Below are 21498 nucleotides of genomic sequence, written 5' to 3' on the forward strand. Positions count from 1 at the left end.
TAACTCTGTGTATGGGTTGGGGTACACAAATGTTCATTGCATATACACAAGTGATCAGGTTATGTGTTTTTTCTCTTAACAACTGTGACTTTAGCTGTATTAGACAGTGTGTACACCCAGCAGTGGCTGTAGAAAATCCCGCATAACGCCCAGTTAGCCATGATGGAAATGTTAGCCTGAGATGCTTTGCCATTGTGTGCACTGCTGGCTCCTGAAGTGTACGCAGCTGGAAGAGCCATATACGCCGATACATGTACACACACATTCCTGCCCTGCTATCAACCAGCCCCAGCACACATGCAGCCAAATTTAGCACCTACGTAAATCAGGCTGGGATGAAAACGCTCTGGCAATCTTTGAAATCACCAGCGAATTACCTGTAATAAAACATGACTAGCGTTCTGGCAGCCGAGCATACATTCACAATGGGATTTTACTCGCACAGCCCACTAAGCCTGACATTATGCCACTGCTACCTTTTCCTCGGTCTGCACATGTTATTAGAGGCAATAAACACAAGTACGGCAAAGTTTGAAAGAGCACCAGGCAGTTTGTGTTCTCTGCTTCTCAACAGTCACTGAAATTCAGCAACTAAGTTCTCGACGGCAGGTCTTGAACCTCTTTGATGTGATCTGGACTAGATTGACAGTTTTTGGGGGTTTAGTTAACTCTGCGCACTTTTGAGCCTTATGGACTTTTATACAGGATATCTATGCAATTTGGAAAGGTATACAATTTGATTTGTGTAATTTTGAGGTCTGGAAATCTATAGGGCAAAAAAGAAATAATTGCATTTCCAGACTTCTGCCTCTATTTAGTTTTCCCTAATAGAAAATTAAGAATTTAGTGAAGATACATTTATTATATAAGAAGTGTGTTTTCATGGCGGATGTTTGGTGATTTTTCAATGATTGTCAAACATGACACTTTTTCATTATACAAATGCATTTGCATTTTATAAGAATGTTGGGTTTCTTCACACAATATTCTTAGCACCGTATTAAATAACTTCCTTTGACCCTTGCAAAAAATAAATAAACGTTTGTGTGGACACAAGAAACCTTTAAATTTAGGATATAGGACAATGCACAGTGTGCCACCTATTGCACCATCAACCCATTTTGCAGTGTGGTTTCTTGACTGCCATATAGAGTACATGTTAGAGCAGACCTAAGGGACATTTTAAATACTTTTTTTCTTTTTTTTTACATTACTAGTCTTTTTTTATAGACTCTTGAACTTGGCAGATATGACAATGCACACAGCTGTATTGTGCCATCAGCCCATTTTGTTTCATTGATTTCTTCCTGGTGGTCATTCATCTATTCTGCTCTCCTCTCTCCATTCAACACTTTCCTGTCAACTGTCCTCTCACAGTTAAGGCATGAAAAGCCCATAAATATGTGTATGTACAAGCCACTTTATTAGTTACACCTGTTCAATTGCTTGGTAACACTAATTGCTAATCAGCCAATCACATGGCATCAACTCAAGTTCATTTTGGCATCTAGATGTGGTGATGACGACTTATTGAAGTTCAAACCGAGCATCAGAATAGGGAAGAAAGGGGATTTAAGTGATTTTGAACATGGAATCGTTGTCCAAAAACTGCTGATCTACTGGGATTTTCATGCAAAACCATCTCGAGGGTTTACAGAGAATGGTCCAAAAAAGAGAAAATATCCATTTAGCGGCAGTTGTGTGGATGAAAATGCCTGGTTGATGTCAGAGGATAATATGCAGACTGGTTAGAGATGATAGAAAGGCCAAAGTAACTCTAGTAACTACTCATTACAGCTAAGGTATGCAGAATACCATCTCTGAACACACAACATGTCGAGCCCTGCAGCAGATGTGATACAGCAGCAGAAGACCACACCAGATGCTGCTCCTGTCAGCTAAGAACAGGAAACAGAGGCTACAATTCACACAGGCTCACCAAAATTGGGCAACAGACGATTGGAAAAACGTTTAGTCTCAATTTCTGATGCGACATTCAGATGGTAGGGTCAGAATTTGAAAGCATGGATCCATCTTGTCTTGTCTCAAAGATATTTTCTTGGCACACTTTGGGCCCCTTAGAATATATGCCACGAGGAATTAAGGCAGTTGTATATGTATATAAAGTAAATATATTGTATACATTTTTAACCATTCGTTTATGTGAATGTAATTTTACACATTTGTAACTATTAATCTGCAACTTCAGCTTAAAGAACATGCTGGTCAGCTTGGACCGGCTGTTGTAAATCAATGCTAGAAATAAGCATATTTTTTAAGCAAGAGAAGTATTTTGAAATAACTTCATCACTTCCATCAAATATATATATATATATATATATATATATATATATATATATATATATATATATATATATATATATATATATATATATATATATATATATATATATATATATTATTTTTTTTTTGTTTGTTTGTTTTTTTTTTCATGCCAAGCTTGGAAGAGAAACATTGTGATCAAACAACATGATATTTTCTAATCTGGATGTGAGCTGTATCAAAGTACTGATGTGCTCTTTAATCAGGCGTTCTATCATCCCTGGGGCTACAGACACTTTTTCTCTTCATCCTCAAATTGCATTCCTCCATACAGGGTAGGTCTGCAAGCTAAGCTGTATGCTTCAACAGCCCTATTCAGCACAGTCCCCATGATTTCAGCACAGCTGATTATATCCATTGGTTGGATGGAACCATCTGGAAGCAAGTATAGAGACATGCAAGGTCATGCCCAGACAGCAAGTGGTGGAGTCAGGCACAGATTCTCAATTCCTTCTTCAGTGTGGCATAAGCTAGCTCTCTCTAGGATGCTGGCAGAGTTTGTAGAGGGAGGCTCGGACCCATCTCAGTTTTTTTTTTTTTTTTGGGAAGGTGTGCAATTTTCCTTTCAGCATTAGTTAGAGTATGTCAACCTACAATATTAGGTGTTAAGACAACTGCTGATAGGTCAATGACGAAAAACAAAACAAAAAAACAAAATATGTCACACCAGATGATATCGTGCAACCTGAATTAACCATCTCATAAAAGGTCATATTATCTGACAGTTTGTGACATGTATTGACTTTTGCACATACAGTATTAGGGTCTGCAGGGATCCTCTTTATGATATTCTATATTTTGCTTTTTCTGCAAGTTGGTTGCACCACATGACTTTTTTGTTTTTGTTTTTTGTTAACAGAAGTTTTATATATATATATACATAGATAGTTAGATAGATAGATAGATAGATAGATAGATAGATAGATAGATAGATAGATAGATAGATAGATAGATAGATAGATAGATAGATAGATAGATAAGTTTTATTGTCATAAAATATATTTTTTATATCAAGGCAGTGTCACCCTGACATTTTTTACCTTATGCCCACCAGAAATATAATAAAATGAATTTGTATATTTAATTCATTGTTATGTATTAATTGAATTTTTATTGTATTTTGAATAAATTAATAGGACAAAGGCTGATTTATTTTAAGCACTTTGCTGCATCTTCCTGTCTTTGTCTCTGTCTCAGTCTATTTGGGTCCAGTCTCTTTCCCATTGCAGTTTTTTATTACCTTTCTATCCAAGTTTCATCCTAAATCGTGAAGCTTTGCAGTTGTGCTTGTCTCTGTGACTCCAATGACACGTTCTCTGAACACACAAGCCTCATATTTCACTTTACACATGGCTAGTTTTGCCATAAATCATTTGAAAAGAAAAACATGCCAAATCTAATATTAAACTGAGGTGCTCTATCGCTTTCACATTGAGCATTTTTTCCACCAGTCCATTTCTAAATGTTTATTATATTCTTTTTCACTTGGGATTCTTGGATATTTAACCATGATTTTGCATTTTGTGTGTGTGTGTGTGTGTGTTGGGAAACTGGGCTGTTGGTTTCCTGATGGAGGCTTATAGAGACCTGACAGCTGGATGTGGGAAAGACTAAGTTTGCTTAAACTCTTAAGAGGGAGAAAGCGTGTGGGTGTTTTGGAATAAGAAAAAGAGTGTGGATGTGTTGAGTGCCAAGAGGGAATGTAAAAACATGTATTCGTGTGTCCATGTATGGAAATCTAAAGTGTTCCTGGATGCTGAGCCGGTCCTATGGTTTGCCAGGGTGTTGAAATGGGATCAAGAAAGACGGTCTGGGGTGAGCAGGTGAGGGGAAATGAGGAATAACGCCCTTTCTGTCTGAAACATTTCACTGAAATAACAGACACCCTTTAATGACCACTGTGCACCAGTTAACCTCTGGTCCCTATAATTGAGCTGCAAGAATGTGATCTCACCGCCTCAACGGATGTACAGTCCGGCTTATTTTTGCGTGTTTAAGAGCACAGCTGAACCCTGACTGGAGTTGATTTCTCCAAATAAACCAGTCGACAGACATTTTCCTTGGCCGGCCCGCTGCGCAAATCCTTGCTATGATTGCCAGCTTAAACTATGGAGGCCGAGCGTATGCACTTTATTGTTTTTAGCGCCCCTAAAACGGTTCAGATATTGAAGGTGTGTTGAAATCATTTGCCGTGGAAGCAAGGTCGCCCATTATGTACGGGGTGACAGGGTTTTTCAAACTTGGCAAACCTAGACGGCCTTCCCTTCCAGAATTGTGTTGATGTGTTACGTTGCTGGCTCTGGTTTCTCTTCTGCTCAGGGTTGGGTTAGTGTCGAGGGACGTATTCCATGGCAATGTACTGATCATCCTGGTCAAGTGCTTGTTCCTCTCATTGGGAAGTGTTTTATTTGTTTGGTACGGATATGAAAACTCTCCTGGTCTGAAAGGCCTCCAGGGAATTCTGGCATGTGCACATGAAAATACACCACTGCTCTCTGGTAAACCAACTGCAATTAAAACAGCAAACATAAAAATAGTCGACATGAAATTAAAAATGATCTTCTTAATGCACAATCCTGGTCTTAAAGGGTTAGTTCACCTGAAAATTAAAACTCTGCTGCTTTGGCATACCAAACTCTCTTCAGCTGAACATAAAACACATAATTTAGTGAAAATCAACTTGGGTGAATTCAATACAAGGACAAAGTGACTTCTTTAATGCCTAGTTAACATAATAGAGGTCAAAAGCAGCATTAGCAGAAAATAATGGTTAATTTGAAAAGAAGCATTACCATTATGTTGAGATGCTCTCAAGGGTGAACATTACCTCCACAGCCCAAAGTGTGTGCATTCCACCTCAAACTTGCAATCAGTTCTAGCTTCATTTTGGCTTTGGAGGCTACTTTTCACAATTCAGTCAATTCCCTATGGATGAAATCAAGTCCCGCGCTTTCACTCAAAATCTATGGTTGTAAATGCCATTTCATTTTGATTATAAGACTTCCTTAACAGTCAGATGCGGGTTCTGGGAAAATAGTAAGACATTGTGTGTGTTACCTGGAGCGAACTCTTTTACACATCTGTTCCAGCCAGAACAGATTAAAAAACAGTGCTTGACACTCTACATGTGCATTGAATTCTGGGAGGGATTCCAGAACCAACCAAAATGTAGGGTGTCACAGGTGAAAATTACAAGATTCTGCAAAAAGTAAGAAGAAAGGATGAGTTACAGTCATTAAGACATGAAACATACACTCATCGGAGTATTTGTACTTGTGTAGAATGTTTCTGGCCTTTTTCTCCATTTATTCTCCCTTTTTACCACCTCTTGCTTTCTGTATAATATTCCTATTAATTATAAAAGCCAGGACATCAATGAGCAGATGACAAGTGGAATGCTCTTAGCATGTCATGCAAGAGCTCAGGGTTTAAATAATTCAGCTCTATATACCGAACATGCTATGTTTAACTGACTATAGTGCTTCTTTTTATATGTGTGAAATGTGTTTCAACTTGACTGCAGTGGCCTTCCTAGTTGTTCTCTGGCCCTTGCAGTCATGTAATATTGAAAAGTTCTTAATCTTTCTTCATCTTCACTTCACTTCATCTTTTCTCATCACTTTTGCTATCTTTGTTTCAGCATGCCCTTCAGGTTTCTTCAAGACAGCACAAGGTGACGAGAAATGCCTGCAGTGTCCAATCAACAGCCGCACAACCAACAACGGAGCCACCAACTGCGTCTGCAGAAATGGATATTACCGCACAGACTCGGACCCCTTAGAGATGCCCTGCACAAGTGCGTCTTCTCTGCTTTGTCTCAATCTATATGTAAAACATACCTTTGAACCATATTTTCCAAACTCTCAATGTGACTCATACCTGTAATTTAATCAGTACTTGTAATCAGAATAATAGAAATAGTATAATAATTGTATTGGTATGAAAATGAAATGGAAAAAATATTTCATTTTAAAAAGTATTTTTAATCTTTGAGTATATATCTTGCACAACATTATTAATCCCAAATAGATGAATTAGATTAAATTCAAAATAAATTTACACTAAATAGAAAAAATAATTTGTAGAAACGATATGCAAGCTTGTTGATGGACTGCATCATTTAACTAAATATTTTTTAAATATATTTTATAAATGTACATAATTGCACATGATTGCACTGAAAAATCCATATAAACGGATTCACAAAACTGGGCAATACATACATATGCTACATATGAGAAAAAGTTTGGAAAGTTTGATTACTGCCTAACCCCTCTGGCTCACTTTCATTGTCATTATCCTAACAGCATAGCCAACAACACACCTCTTTTTCCACCACATGTAAACAGCAGCCTTTTCTGTTTATTCTGACTGATTTAAGATCAGGCAGAGAAAAAAACAGACCTGTGGCCTTATTACTGAAACAGATGAGACCATGAAGATGAAGAGAGAGTGGCAGACAGCTCCCTTATGCTGTTGTGAGTGGCATGTTTTTGTCTCTCCCTGAAAGAGGCAAGGTGGGGGCAGAGAAGAAGGAGAAAGAAAGGGAAGAACGAGACCGCTTCTTTACAAAAGCCATTTGCAAAAGCTTGGCCCTGGGAGGAGAGCAGCTGTTGTGAATAAGAGATCAGCATCGTGTCGCAGAGCTGAAGCTCAGTGGGCCTTGGTTTGATTAAAGAGAGGAAACGGCAGCCTTTACCGCCCACCAACCTGGGAATGGGATGTTTAGAAACGGTTGTGCGTGCGACAAAGCTGTAGTTTTAAGACAGAGATGCCTCCTAATGGCTCAAAAAAAAAGTAATCAATTGGGGCCTTCTATCTTGGGGTAGCTTTTTTAAAAGGGCAAAAGGCAGTGGGTTGTTTCTTGATTACCTCACATGCTCCGAGAGGAACACCCAGAGTAATTGGGAGCACATGCCGGCTGAAGATAAACACGGGGTATTGTTAGTTTTAGTTGGGCTGTCAGTCAGAAGGAGATCTTGGAGGTGCATTTGTTTGGGATGTTCTTACTCTCTTTCCAACATACTGTGCGTGTGCATGAGCGAACACAAATGATGTTTACAAACACAGGAACAGAGCAGGAACAATTTGACTAGACCCAAATAAGCCTATGATTTGTGCATTGTTACCGTAATTTCAATTAGTCTGACGGCAATGCATGAGAAAATGCACATTGAAATGCATAAACATTTTTCATTGTATTATTCAGTCCCTCAGTTCCAAAGTTCCAAAGTTCCATCAGTTCCAAAGATGAAAACCAAAGTCGACAGAGCCATGGCTTAGTGGTTAGCAAACGTTGGGTTTGGGTTGTGTTGGGGGTTCAAATCTAACAGATATTTCCTAATCATTTTCTTGCCTTCATTTATTTATCACTATAATTTCCCTTTAATAAAGGTTTGATTTTATATTTTTATTTATTTGTTTTAAAAGCAGTATCTCAAGTCTGAAATAATTTTTCATTTGAACGACAAAAAATACAGAAGAAAAAAACAAATAAATACAATAATAAAAAAACAAATATATATATATATATTAAACAAAAACACAATTAATATTATTATTATTATTATATAAATAATATTTTCATAATATTTTCCCCTTTTAAACATTAATATAGATGTAAAATCTTTTAATCATTTACCGATGGAAATAATTTTTTCTTTCGGATTAACTTTTTCTTAGTTTTAAGTAAAAAAACTATAAAAAAAAACTAAAACCTATATATATATATATATATATATATATATATATATATATATATATATAAATTATAAAGATTATTAATTTGTACATCTTGTGTGTTTCTCTAGCTGTGCCGTCGGCTCCTCAAAACGTCATCTCCAGTGTGAACGAGACGTCACTAATGCTGGAGTGGAATCCTCCGCGGGAGACTGGCGGTCGTGATGACGTGGTCTACAACATCATCTGCAAGAGCTGCGGAGGTGGCAGAGGGGGCTGCACGCGATGTGGGGACAACGTGCAGTTTGTTCCACGGCAGCTGGGACTCACCGAGACCCGGGTCTTCATAAGTGACCTGCTGGCCCACACCCAGTACACCTTTGAAGTCCAGGCTGTCAATGGAGTATCGGACCAGAGCCCTTATTCACCCCAATATGCATCAGTCAACATCACTACTAACCAAGCTGGTAAGTCCACACCATCAGTTTTTTATTTATTTTACATCCTGATTATACTCTTTGGCTCGCATACCACCACGTCACCATGAGATTAGACATAATTTCCAAAAACTCTACGTGATGCACGTTGAATCAAACCCAAACCATTGTGGGACAGATTATCCGGAACCTAAAATCTCTCCAGCCAATGGTGACTTCTAATGAAAAACAGCTTCTTGCTACTGATTAAAACCTTTTTTCTCCCTCCTGAATCAGCAGCCATGGCTGGGAGTCATCGTACAATCAAACACTGCCATTGCAAAGGCAACAGAAATCTGCTTTTTTTCCACTCATGCCATTGTGGTTTAGATTACTGTGTTCCAATTATTTCAGAGGGGCTGCATCATTGATTTGTACTTTAAGTGTCTCTATGAAATGTGCGGTTGATCGTGCCAGATCAGAACTGGGAGCTCTTATGGGCTCGAACAGAGACAGCTAATATTTTATGTTCCTCATCCCTGCTGGCTACAGACAGATCAAACCCATCCCTGCTTTAGCCTAGTAAAGCTCTTTTTTCTAGCATTTGACAGGATTTTAATTGGTTGTGACACATCGCTAACTTCAAAATTCAGCAATTTTCCAACATTTGCATCGCTCAGGGGAGGCTTTAAACAATCTGTTGTGCAGAAAGCATGCTGGAAGAGATGTGTTTACAACTGACGAGACTCTTGACCCGAAGCATGAGTAAGCATGAGGATTTAGTAGATGTACATATGTTGTGTTCTCCGCGCAGCAGGTCTCAGACATGAAGGGCGGATTCAGACTCACTCTCATAAACTGACAGGGGGATCCTGTTAAGACTTCAACTTTTTACATTAAGTCTCTCAACAGTTACAGTGAGTGCACTTGAGACATTTAGGGGACTTGTGAACGTATGTGAAACTGCCATGATAGCTGAATGATGAGGCTTTCAATGTTTCTTTGAACAAGAAACGACTGATTGGCTGAAAACAGAAGGATTGTTAGGTTAGGTTTGCTTCAACTGAGTCAACTGAATGGCATCTTTGAAACGAAAGCCAACTTTTTTTCCCCCAAGCTTTATGTGTCCACATATTCTTCTTGGAGTAGCGCCTAGAATTTGTGCCATTTTCCCCAAAACTTACATTTATGTTACATTACTGCCCATAAAAGCACACTGGGACTACAATTAAAAGTTAAAAGTCTTTGTTAAATATTTCAGTATTTGTATTTAAATTTTTCATTTTATTCAACCCCATTATTTTTTAAAAGGGGTAATTTCAGTCATTTTTGTGTATAAATTCCAAAAAATTAAACACACGATGTTAAGTACACATAATTCTTTTTTTTTTCTCATTGGTTGCAAAATGAGTACCAGCCCTGGGTGGTGTACTTTGGTGCTTACATTCTGGGCTGACTAGATTTCTGATCCTTTATTAGTCATTAATGTTTAAATATAGGTGGTTATGTTATGTGATTTTTGCATTGTGTTGTCAATATGGTAAATGTTGGGTTTTACTGAAGAGTACGTTTTTAGTTGTGAAAATTACAATATATTTTCATAGAACATCTGGCAATTTAATCACAGAAGATAAATGTGATTTCTTATTAAATAACCATTTTGGGGCCATATTTTCACCTTTTTTAGCCCATTTATATTATTTTTTTTCATCAAAAGCATCTGGTTAGCATGTTAATTCTCCCCCTTCTCTTTGATCTTAGAATTAAACATGCAGATTTTGATAGTCTAAGTGAGGATATCATAGTTAGTTATTGATCTTCTTTATGAAACTGTAAGGTAAACTGAAATCACAGCTATAGACAGAAGTATATGTAAGAATCATTAGAAAATTTCAACATATAAATATAAAGTTAAAGGAACAAGTAAAATATTTTATACAGTGTGCAGAAAGATAGGTTTAAGATTCAATTTTTAAATGATTGTGATGATGATCATGACTATTGTTGATGTCGTTTGCTAACCTAAGTGGTACATCAAGGTGGGCCATGTTGCTGAATGTATGGGTTTATATGTAAATGTGGACTTCCATGCAATAATGTGCTTTTTAAATTTTAGCTATAAGTTACTTAAATTGTTTGTAAATATCCAGAATTAATAAAAAATAATGTTAAATAGTTAAGCTGTGATAATGTTTCAGTGAATGGACTGAATTTTAGGCTTGGTCTTCTTAGAATACTTAATTTTATTTCAAAAGAGCAAGGAATATCCAATTTTCCACGATATGGCTCCTTTAATACCTTTTACATAATGAATTACTATTGCTTTTCTATAATTTTTATAGAACGATTGTTTTCCATATGTTTTCATTTGACAGTGCCCTGCTCTAACCCATGCTTTCTTCGTTCTGGGGTCCCTCCCTGCTGTTGGGACGTTCTTCCCCCGCTCCACCTGTCACATTGGATTAGCAGCCCAGGATCTCCATCAGGGGGAGCTGTGAAAGTACTCACTCCAGCTCGCTGGGACAGGGCACTAGGACTGAGGCGCCTGGGTCAGGCTGTCCGGGCCTTTAATTTCATCTGGATTGGAGGGCTTTGGGGTTACATAAACATCTTGTCACCCCTCATTAGCAAAGGTGGCTTAGAGCTTCCCCCTTCTCATTTTGTACATGCAGTAGTTTGTGTGCGCATTTTTGTCCGTCTCCATTTGCAAGCATCAATTAAGCAAGTTTTGAAGCCTGTCTGCTGAACAGGAGAGGTATGTTCTGCAAGAGAAGCAAACAAAGAAGAAAATAATTGATTGTCGTTAAAATATTTGTTATATATGTATAATATTTGGCCCCCTTTTAGATCTGAGACTGGATGATGGGATTTGCAGTAGACAGATGAATTGAAATTCCTATTTTCGGTTCTCTCAGTATTCTCTCTCTGTTCTCAGGCATTGTTTTCAACAAGTTCAGGAAGGCCTTTTCAAACTGTCCATCACGATCTCACACACAATAAATACAGTTGAAGCTCATCTCAAATGGCCAAAAGCACAGCAGACAAAAGGAGCAAAACTCAGAATGTTTGTAGGCTGTATGGTCGCGAGTTATATTTATGTGTGATACATCATGGGCTTAAACTGTCCTCGTGCACACTTATTAAGGGATGAACAATCCGTAAACACTGCTATTATGGAGTGAGTGTTATGATCTCGGCCTTGGAGAGTTCTTTTCCAGATCTTGATAAGTTATGACTGGACTGCCCACTAAGTATCAGGTTGGTGTTGTTCTGTGCATTGACCCAGAATGTAGTAGTGAGCAAAGCTGCAAAAACTATTTGGTTCACTTCCTTCTGCCATTTTTCCCTGCAGAGGAATCTTTTTTTTATATCTGCCAACCTCTAATTTTAAGGGTTTTGAATCACTTGGTTTTATAATTTGTTGTAATACAGTGATGTGCATACATTAAGTGGCTTAAGTGTCCATGAACATAATAGTGTGATGATAATCAACAGCAAAGGCAATCTGGATCAGTGTCCCTTAGAGGTCTAAACAAAAACTGCATGCTTTGCCTTTATTGGTTTAGTTATTTGTCACCAGAAAGCTTAACAAAGCCGCATTGAAGAAAGGCACAATGTTTTATTGAGCCAATTTTACAGAGGCAAACTGGAATGAAGGCTTTGAGCTCTGGGCAGCTATAGTAATAGTGCACGTCTGTGTCAGGCAGCTGGAGACACAAAGATAGTTTCTATCTTTCCCTTCTACTTGGCTTTCCTCCCTTGTCCCTTGCAGTTCTGCATCAACAGGGCATGTAAGGTTAATCAGTCATCAAGTAAACACAAATTGACTCCACACATGCATTTGAGACTGGCATTTATCAGGGCAAGGATAGAAAACATCCGCCCAGGTGTCGCTTTCTTCTGAAAGTTTTATCCGAGCAGTGTGTGACAGATCACCTGCGATTTGTGATTTGCCCGCAGTCGGAAAGTACTTAGGAAGTGCCACTCAAGGGGTCATTCAAAGAGCCACATGGCTCAGTCAGTTTCACTTTATACTAGGGATGCACCGATCATGATTTTTCATGGCCGATTCCATCTGAAACCATCTGAAATTAACAGCAGTAACTGCACAATAAGTAGCCTACATTCAATACAAACATAGATGGTACAGACATCAGCATTTAGCTTTGGTTTTTGAATTGGGTTGAAACTACATAGAACTGTCCTTAAATTAAAAGATTAACTGTAACCATGTGAAATTAAAGACAACAACTGCATAGTTCTACAATCCAACCAACACAATCAACACACATTCAATGAGATGTTTCCTAATCAGCATTCAGTATTTTAGGTTTTAAATATGGTTAAAAAAAAAAAAAAGGTCTTTACCAGTGAGACTAAATAAAAGTATGCTATATAAATACATTTTCCAAAATGTTAAAATCAAATAATGTTTGTGCGAATAAAACAAAGATACAACGTTTCATTCATCCAATTAAAAAAAAATAAAATAGGGTAAAGATTCACTATATTTTTTTACTTGAGCCAATGAAAAATAAATAACTTATTGTCTCAAGTAAAAAAAATATAGATGTGAATCATTACCCTAAAATATTTTAATTGGATGAATGAACACTTTTTTTGAGTGTGCTACAGCAGGTGATTTTTAAATCAAATAAATAAACAAATAAATAAATGTAATTTTAAGTAAAATAAAAATAATCATCCTAATGCAGAACTGACGTTTATTTCTGGCTTTTCAAACGTGTATGCAAGTTCTAATAATAATAATAATAATAATAATAAAAACATTTCAGTTTTGTCACAGTTTAGTCCGTTTCGTTTCTCATCCAACACGTGAGAAGTTGAGCTGAACTTCTCTTCACAGTCCACGCGTGTTCAGGGCGCGGACCGGTACAGATATCCTCGCGCAGCTTCAGTGCGCAGGAAAGACTCTTATTTGTACGCCACTACACCAACGGCTGATCGCTTCCTGCTATCTGTGCCTCAGACATAAAGCTCTGCACTTCCAGTACTGATCGGCTGCCTGTGTCCCTCGCGCAGATTTCGAAATACTTCCACACAAATGACATAGCAAACGATTATAATGTAGTTTGTGACTCTGTGCAAGCGAGCACACAAAAAAGAAAAAAGACCAAAAACCGGCCGATTGCCGATCGCGTATTTTAACCAAAAACCGTCCGGTTCCGATTTATGGCTGGTCAACCAGTGCATCCCTACTTTATACATATTTCTGTTCTTCCCCATGCAGAGATGGATCAATGGAAATTAAATATCAACAATTCTGACAACTATATTTACTAAGAACCATGTGGTTGAGCTTTACTTCATTTGCCATGTCCTGAATTCAGTGCCTCGCTGTAAAAATTGTTTAATGAAGTTTAATGAATGTTTTCAGAACTGTTTTAAATGTTTGCGTAAAATTTACAGTATGTGGTACATTTATCTTATAACAGCTATCGATGGAAACAATGTATTTACCGTATTTTCCGGACTATAAGTCGCACTTTTTTTCATAGTTTGGCCGGTCCTGCGACTTATAGTCAGGTGCGACTTATTTATCAAAATTAATTTGACATGAACCAAGAGAAATGAACCAAGAGAAAACATTACCTTCTCCAGCCACGAGAGGGCGCTCTATGCTGCTCAGTGCTCCTGTAGCATACACTGAGCAGCGTAGAGCACCCTCTGGTGGCTGTAGATGGTAATGTTTACTCTTGGTTCTTGGTTCTAAATAAATGTGACTTATAGTCCAGTGTGACTTATATATATTTTTTACTCATCATGACGTATTTTTGGACTGATGCGATTTATACTAAGGTGCGACTTATAGTCCGAAAAATACGGTATGTGTGTGTGTATATATATATATATATATATATATATATATATATATATATATATATATATATATACACACACACATACCGTATTTTTCGGACTATAACTAGTTATATATATATATATATATATATATATATATATATATATATATATATATATATATATATATATATATATATATATATATACACACACACACACACAGATGGTCAGATTTTTGCTTAGCATGTTTCCAGTCTAGCGCTGTTTGTGTGTAACAGTTGTTGCCTATCACGGCAAACTCCTGGCAACTTTAGCTCCCAGGCAGTAGCTTTCTGCGTCAGAGTCTGGCACACCAAGATAAACGACCGACCCATATGCCATTTCCGTCTGCCAGCTCACTCCGTTACTCTATTGCATAATTCAGCATTATACACCCCAGATACAGTTTGTTTATCCATTTCATTAGCCAAAGGTGAGGAGTACCACATGTGTCAGCCTTTGCTTAATACCTGAGAAAATGAATTGGTTCCTTATCAGATGGGGGAATCATTGTATGACTGAATTACATTATGAAGAGATGGGTCTGGTAATCTGGCTCGGGCACTGTCGGGTGCTGGTGGAAGATTTATGACTTAATTATCTGCAGAATTGCTTTAGCGAAGTCCCGTCGGGCCACCAGAGACAATGATGCCACCGGCAGCCTCCGGAGAAAGTGGCAATAGTGAGCTAGATGATTGTATTGCCATGTAATTGAGAAGTGCACTCTTGTACTTTACTTTCTTGAACTTAATGCCGAGATTGATGTCTATTTCGATATTCAGTTTGTGAGTACTTTGGTAAGGCATTCAGATGGATGTAGATTGCCACCTGTAATGCTGAAGAAATAGCCTGTGCTTTTTTTTTCACCTCGGACATTGATCTTTCCCCGAGAAGGCTCCCCTTTTCATGCCATGCATCATAAATATAAAGCGGGTGGCCAATGTGGGAGCACTGTGACAGAAGGTGGCAGAGAGGGCACATATGGAAGGTGCCAGGTGGGGTCAGGGGGCAGCCGGTCAAGAGACTACACCAGACACCTGGAGCACTGGCAAAGTCCAAATTCACAGCTCCCGTCCCGTCACATGCTGTTGCATACTAATCACATCAGGTGTCAGTGGTGGAAAGCAAGGGCTGTGTCATTTGCATTAGCCAGGGGAAAAGGCCTTCTTAAGTATGCAGGGCAGGCTGCTGGAGCTTTTGACTATGCAGTGACCAGTGCATAAAATATCCATTTCATTATGCATGTGTACCGGAAAAACGATAATATAAGTGCAATGTTGTAAATTTGAAAGCTTGGAAATTGCTTAATGCTTTGATGCTTAAAAACATTTTGTGTATGCAGCAAAATAAAAAATAACATGGATTCTGTGCTTAAATCACTTTCATTTAATCACGGCCAATAATGTTTACAACGAACAGTGTATTTTGCTGTAATCATTCTGGATTAGCAAAGTACCACAGTGACAGGTGCAAAGCTTAAATAAACATACTGATTTATTGCTGGAAGTGGAGTATTTATTCATGATGTTCTGAAGAATAAGAATAAACAAATATCTAGTGTAATTTGTGTAAAACCCCTGTTTGATATGACCCTGAAAATCACAAAGGCTTTAAAATATACAATAAACAACCTTTCGGGGATCTACGGTTACTTCTCTTTTTAGGAGTACAGCACTCTTTCTGATTAATAAAAAATTAGCCCTTTCATGAAGAGATTATATTTGACTCCTTAAAATGACCTACAGGGGAATTATGTGTGTTTTTTTACCTTTGTAATGCCATTTTGCCACAAATGCAACTTTATTAAAAGTATGTTTTTATGTCAAATTGAAAAAAAAAAAAATTACTTTATAAGTTTTTATTATTATTATCATTAAAGCAATAGAATAAAAACAAGTAGAATCAGAAGAATAAGTTATCAATCAAATGAAATCAGTATTAACAAAATTCAGTTGTACACAAAAGTGCTTCTAGTTCTATTTACAGATGTTTAATGAGGCTGAGAGATGGCATGCAATTAAATTCATAAATTCAAGTTGAGATTAACCGTTTTAAATATGACGCCTTGACCCAAATAAGTCATGGCAGGATAACAAAATCGAGGGAGTCAATATAATTTGTCCTTATCTCTGTAAACAGAAAGAACTAGAGTTGAACAGGTTCCTTTGTTTAGATATGACGTGCCAACAGTCCTCTGGTTGTCTGAGAAGATTGTGAGATCTGTCAAATAGCAGTCGATATACATCATATGCATATATGCATAAAAGAATGAATTCTAATGCACGTCATTGGACAGCTGCCATTTGCAGTCTTACCCAGGTGTTATCTAAACACCAGAGTTCTTAGAGCATTGAAACTGTACAGAGGGCTTCAGATTAGAGTCAAACTCTCTGTAAGTTACTGCAATCTTCTTAAGACGCTGAAGTGCCTATTTTTAAATCAGCTTATGGTGTGTATATGAGTACATTAATGTTTCAATCTTTCCCAGTGCAGGTGGTTTAAAGCTTGAAGCACTGAAAGAGGGGTGCGCTGCTTTACGGCACTGGAAATTCTGTACTCTGTGGAGACATAAACCCCGCAATCCAATACAGATGGGAAATAGGGACGCCTGCCAGACGCACTGTTTCTCTCTACCTCTTTTTATTTATTTATTTTTGCAGTTTTTTAAATTCTAAAGGTTACATGCAAATGTAGTGGGTTCTTCCCCACCTTTCTGGCTCTCTTTTGACATGAGTTTCATAAATAGGGGATACTCACAGTGTACGTTCCCCTGCAGGAGAAGAACAGCAGCTGCTGTCAGATTGTTCTGGGAAAAACTTGCACTTTGGGGAAGTTTTGCCATTAAGGGGCCTAGGGGAGTCAATGGGGTGGACGAAATTTATAAGCACTGACCTGCAAGGGCTACTTCTACCAACATTACCAAATCACTATGTCTCTCTTCCACAGCACAACTCAACTCCAAATGAGATCCACATGCCTCCCAAACCTATTATACAGACCCATAATGAAGAGCCAATGGGACTGAGAGAACATTCCACATCAGTCAGAGACTTTTATTTGATGATTAATCCAAGCTTTTGGGTACACATTCTTTGCTCACTCACTGAAAATTTGTACTCAAGTCTTAGTACTGTTACATTAATGAAATAATACTCAATTACAAGTGAACGTACAGATGTGAAAAAGTACTTAAAGGGGATAATTGATCATTTAATGAATTCAGTATACACTGTAAGAGTTGGATTCTCATACTAAGCATGACTAAACTCTCAAAAAAATTAGTTGGGAGTATGACAAAGTATTTCTGTGCCAAAGACACTCCTGCAGGTTTCGTAAGGCTTGGAAAGTTTTTTTTTTTTTTTTTTTTTTTTTTTTCTCGAGTATGGCCCTGTATGAATTCATAAAATTTGGGTTTTCTTACATTGTGCATTGTGCCTACACAATCAGAGCAAGCGCAAGAGCACGCCCACCAGTGCTTCATTCAGGTTATGGAAGTTGTCGGGATCCGATTCTGGATCGAATGTATATTGTTGGAACTTTTTAGTCATATTTAATTTAAGTCAGTAAAGTTTTTGTTCCTGTTTATTAATGTCGGTGTCACAGTCAGTCGCTATGCAAATCTTTGCATCTTCGTGGCCCACGGCACACTTCCAGGAGCTCGACTGTTTCTGGAGAGAAGCAGTGCACCTGTATCTGTCTTTTATAAATCAGATATAACTAAAGACACTTTGGAGTTATGAAGAATGCAGTACTACTCCATAGGTACTCAAGATTAACGTGAGACTAAGCATAAACTAAATCTACTCAGAGTAATAGTTACTTTTTAGCCGTTGATACTTAATGAATTATCAAAAAACTCTGAATAAATTGGAGATCCTTTGAGTAAATAGAATAAAGCAATACAAACATAATTTGCTTTCCATTTATTACTCAAAAAACACTTACATCAATTGAAAAATATCTGCATACTGTACATCTAAATATATACACCTTTTGATTGGTTTGGATGATGTAAATAAGATATTCAATGTGCAGTATAGAGAGCATCACTGACTATAACACAACTTTGTAAGATTGTGCATTTTTCAGAATTCTTAGATCAATGGAAAGTTCAAAAGAACCACATTTATTTAAAAAACATTTTGTTTTAACAATCTAAAAGTATTAACTATCACCTTTAAATGACGTTAAAACATTTTTCACATTTATGCATTATATTGTTTGGAATTTTGTGCATAGTATTTTTTAAGATTCTGAGATAGAATCCAGCATGACGTGGCTGTTATAATGGCTAAGAGGCACTTATTTACCAGCTTCAATTGGAGCAGATCTCAATCATTTATTTTTTATTTTATTTTATTTTTTTACATGCAAGACCATGCCCCATTAAAGACCAGAAGACTTATGTGGAATTAACTCGGTAAACCCAATATATTATTTATAATATATCTTGTAGACGTTTAAGTAAAGATATACTGGCATAAAGGCAGGAATTGGGATTCAGAAACTATTGATTAATTGTCATAAAGGGTGCAAAACACCAAAGTGTTTATCATACTAGATTCAGTAGAATAGCTCATATAAATTGTGATGCCCAGCACCGTGATGATTAAATAACCACTGAACTATTTGGATTTGTATGTATCTATAAACTCATTATTATTCCATCCAACTTTTAAACATGACTGTTCCATCCCATCTTAGCGCCCATATGCAACAGTTATCTATTCCTCATGCTGATGTTTTCTGCACCTCACGCTCAGAGACCACGTGCAGCGCATACTGTGATCGTTCCAATGTGTCTAAACACTCCACCTGCCAGGAAAACGTTAAGCATCTAGGCTTGCAGATAAATAGTCCTCATCAACTGTATCACAGAGAGCAATTGTGTGTAAACACTGGAATTTAGCAAAAGTAGAATGGACATTTTACTAGCTGTGATAATCATGACTGTGAGTGCACTTTCTTAGCTAAGAGATTTTTTAAGTTGTCACTTTCTTACCCATGATTCTACTGTTTTCCTTCCATTTCAACTGTGATTCCCTGGAACTTTCAGTGATGGATGGCTGTCATTCCGCAATGAGGAAAACATCCCCCAGTAACCGGAAAACCTTAACAGTCTGCCTCTCAGCTCTCTCAAATCAGCATATGTTCACCCCTAATGAGCTGTTGTACATGTTCTGACTTTGTTTGCATTAGCCCAGATTGGATTACCAGAGACAGGCTGGACGTGATATAAATGCAGCACACAAAGCGCATGTGTCAGCCTTTAAAGGGGATATCAGATGCTCATTTTTCACAAGTTGGTATGTTTCTTTAGGGTTTTAATGACAGCATCCCATTTCTGCGCATATCTTTTTAAATGATAATGAGCTATTGTTCACCTTCCATTGTGGACTTCGTATATGGCTTGGAGGTGGTCTTATTCAAATATCTAGCTATCTACATAGAAAGCAGCTGTAAACTGAAACAGCTCGCTGGATGACATAGTCTCAAACAGCTCATTACAAACTGACTGTGTGTTTTCTTTTCAGCTTTTCTATTCTAGCACATATGCTAGAAACCTGACTATATGCAAAAAAAAGCTTAAAAAAATTAATCTGATGTCCCCTTTAATTTAAATATTCATGTTAAATAAGATGCCTGTATGGTTCCCCATTGATAAAGCCTGACTGCTTGCTGGAGGTATCCTCCGCATACCAACATTAAGGTTGACAAGATGCTGCAGGTCGCTTGTCTTTCATTGCGCAGCTCTGGGCTGGACTGAGCACGACGATGCATACTGACAGAGGATTCACAATCCCTCCTGTAGTGCTCAGAGTCCTGGGAAGCCATTTATTAACCTCTGGCATATATTTATTAATTGGCTGGGACAACACGACTAAAGCTTGTTCAGCATTATGTCCTATGTTTTCCAATAAGTATGTTTGGATAAATGAACACCTGCTGCCACACCGCAGTCTAGGCCTGTAGCAATTATTACGTAATTGTCTGATCGTAATTTTTTGAGATTGTTGTGCACTGTAAATTAAAATCACATATTGCAAACATTCAGAAACAGAAATGGCATTTCTTATATATATTTTTATTTTATTTTGGTAATAAACAGGATAACTCTCCGTTGTGTAGAAGTCAAGATGAACACAATGGATTTTATTAAATTGTTATTATTATTATTATTTTATTTAGTCACATTGAAATATTTTCCATTGTTTTATTTTGCATTTATTAATAAATGGGGGATGTTTTTTTTTTTTTTTCAGAAGTCAGCCTAGACAAATTTAGATTTAATTTAATTGTATTTTATTTTAGCAATAAACAAAGTGACACGTTAATTATGTTTTATTATTTTATTTTATTTGTAACTTTTGCTAACATTTATTATTTCACATACAATTTTAAACATTAAGTCTTAAGGAGTATGTATATTACGCCTATGCTGTAAGTAACATGAACTAAACAGACAATTAAATCATAAAACACAATTCATTTTATGACATTTAATTAAATTGCTGATTCCCCTATGGCAGAAAAACTGCTGAAAATGAACAGTGCTCTTCAGACCTCCTCACCTGTATCACCTGTGCATTTGAGAAAGATTTACAAGTCATTCTGTGATCTAGAGAGCAGGAAATAAGCACATGAATAAGCCACTTAAGCTCTCCTTCAACCCCAGAGACTGTAAGCTCAAGCTGATAGCAGCCACGGGCTTTCCCACAGAGTGGCTTTTTCACAGAGAAGTGCATGCTGGAGGAGAGGCCCATGTCTTAAAGGGCCTGAGCCTTGGTGAAGGCATGGTCCATAAATCCCGGCCTTTCCAAGCCCCATACAGCTCCAACTGCGTTCTCGAGCAACTCCATTGAGTTTTTCTGGCCCGGTATGCCACGCTCTAATTCTTAATGGCTGTAAGGAACACCCTGAACGTTTATTTCCGTAATAAACAAGGGGGAACTTTCTTTTTTTTTTCTTTTACAGCAGTTAGTTTGGACAAGTCCAACACAAAGAGACACTAATATAAGGTTTGACACTCTTTCCCCCGCAATTACCAAGCATGCTGATGAAAAATAAACTCTACGATTCGCAAATTCAAAGACACAAAACACCAGTTGTGTTCACCATAATTGTGGTTTCCACGAGTAGAAATCAAAGCTGGTTTTATTTGTTTTCAGCACACCACAAAATTATTCACTTTGTT

General features: G+C 37.4%; 1 protein-coding gene across 2 annotated transcripts in view; it reads left to right on the forward strand.

The window, feature by feature from the left end:
- LOC113095944 (ephrin type-B receptor 2-like) overlaps positions 1-21498 on the forward strand; it is a 141315-nt gene that overhangs the window by 100325 nt on the left and 19492 nt on the right. For both annotated transcript variants that reach the window (XM_026261304.1, XM_026261305.1), the window contains exons 4-5: positions 5984-6139; positions 8154-8489. In XM_026261304.1, coding sequence (XP_026117089.1) covers positions 5984-6139; positions 8154-8489 — 492 coding nt within the window. The remainder of the gene's footprint in view (positions 1-5983; positions 6140-8153; positions 8490-21498) is intronic.

Source organism: Carassius auratus, unplaced genomic scaffold, assembly GCF_003368295.1.
Source record: "Carassius auratus strain Wakin unplaced genomic scaffold, ASM336829v1 scaf_tig00215810, whole genome shotgun sequence".
NCBI classification, from domain to species: domain Eukaryota; kingdom Metazoa; phylum Chordata; class Actinopteri; order Cypriniformes; family Cyprinidae; genus Carassius; species Carassius auratus.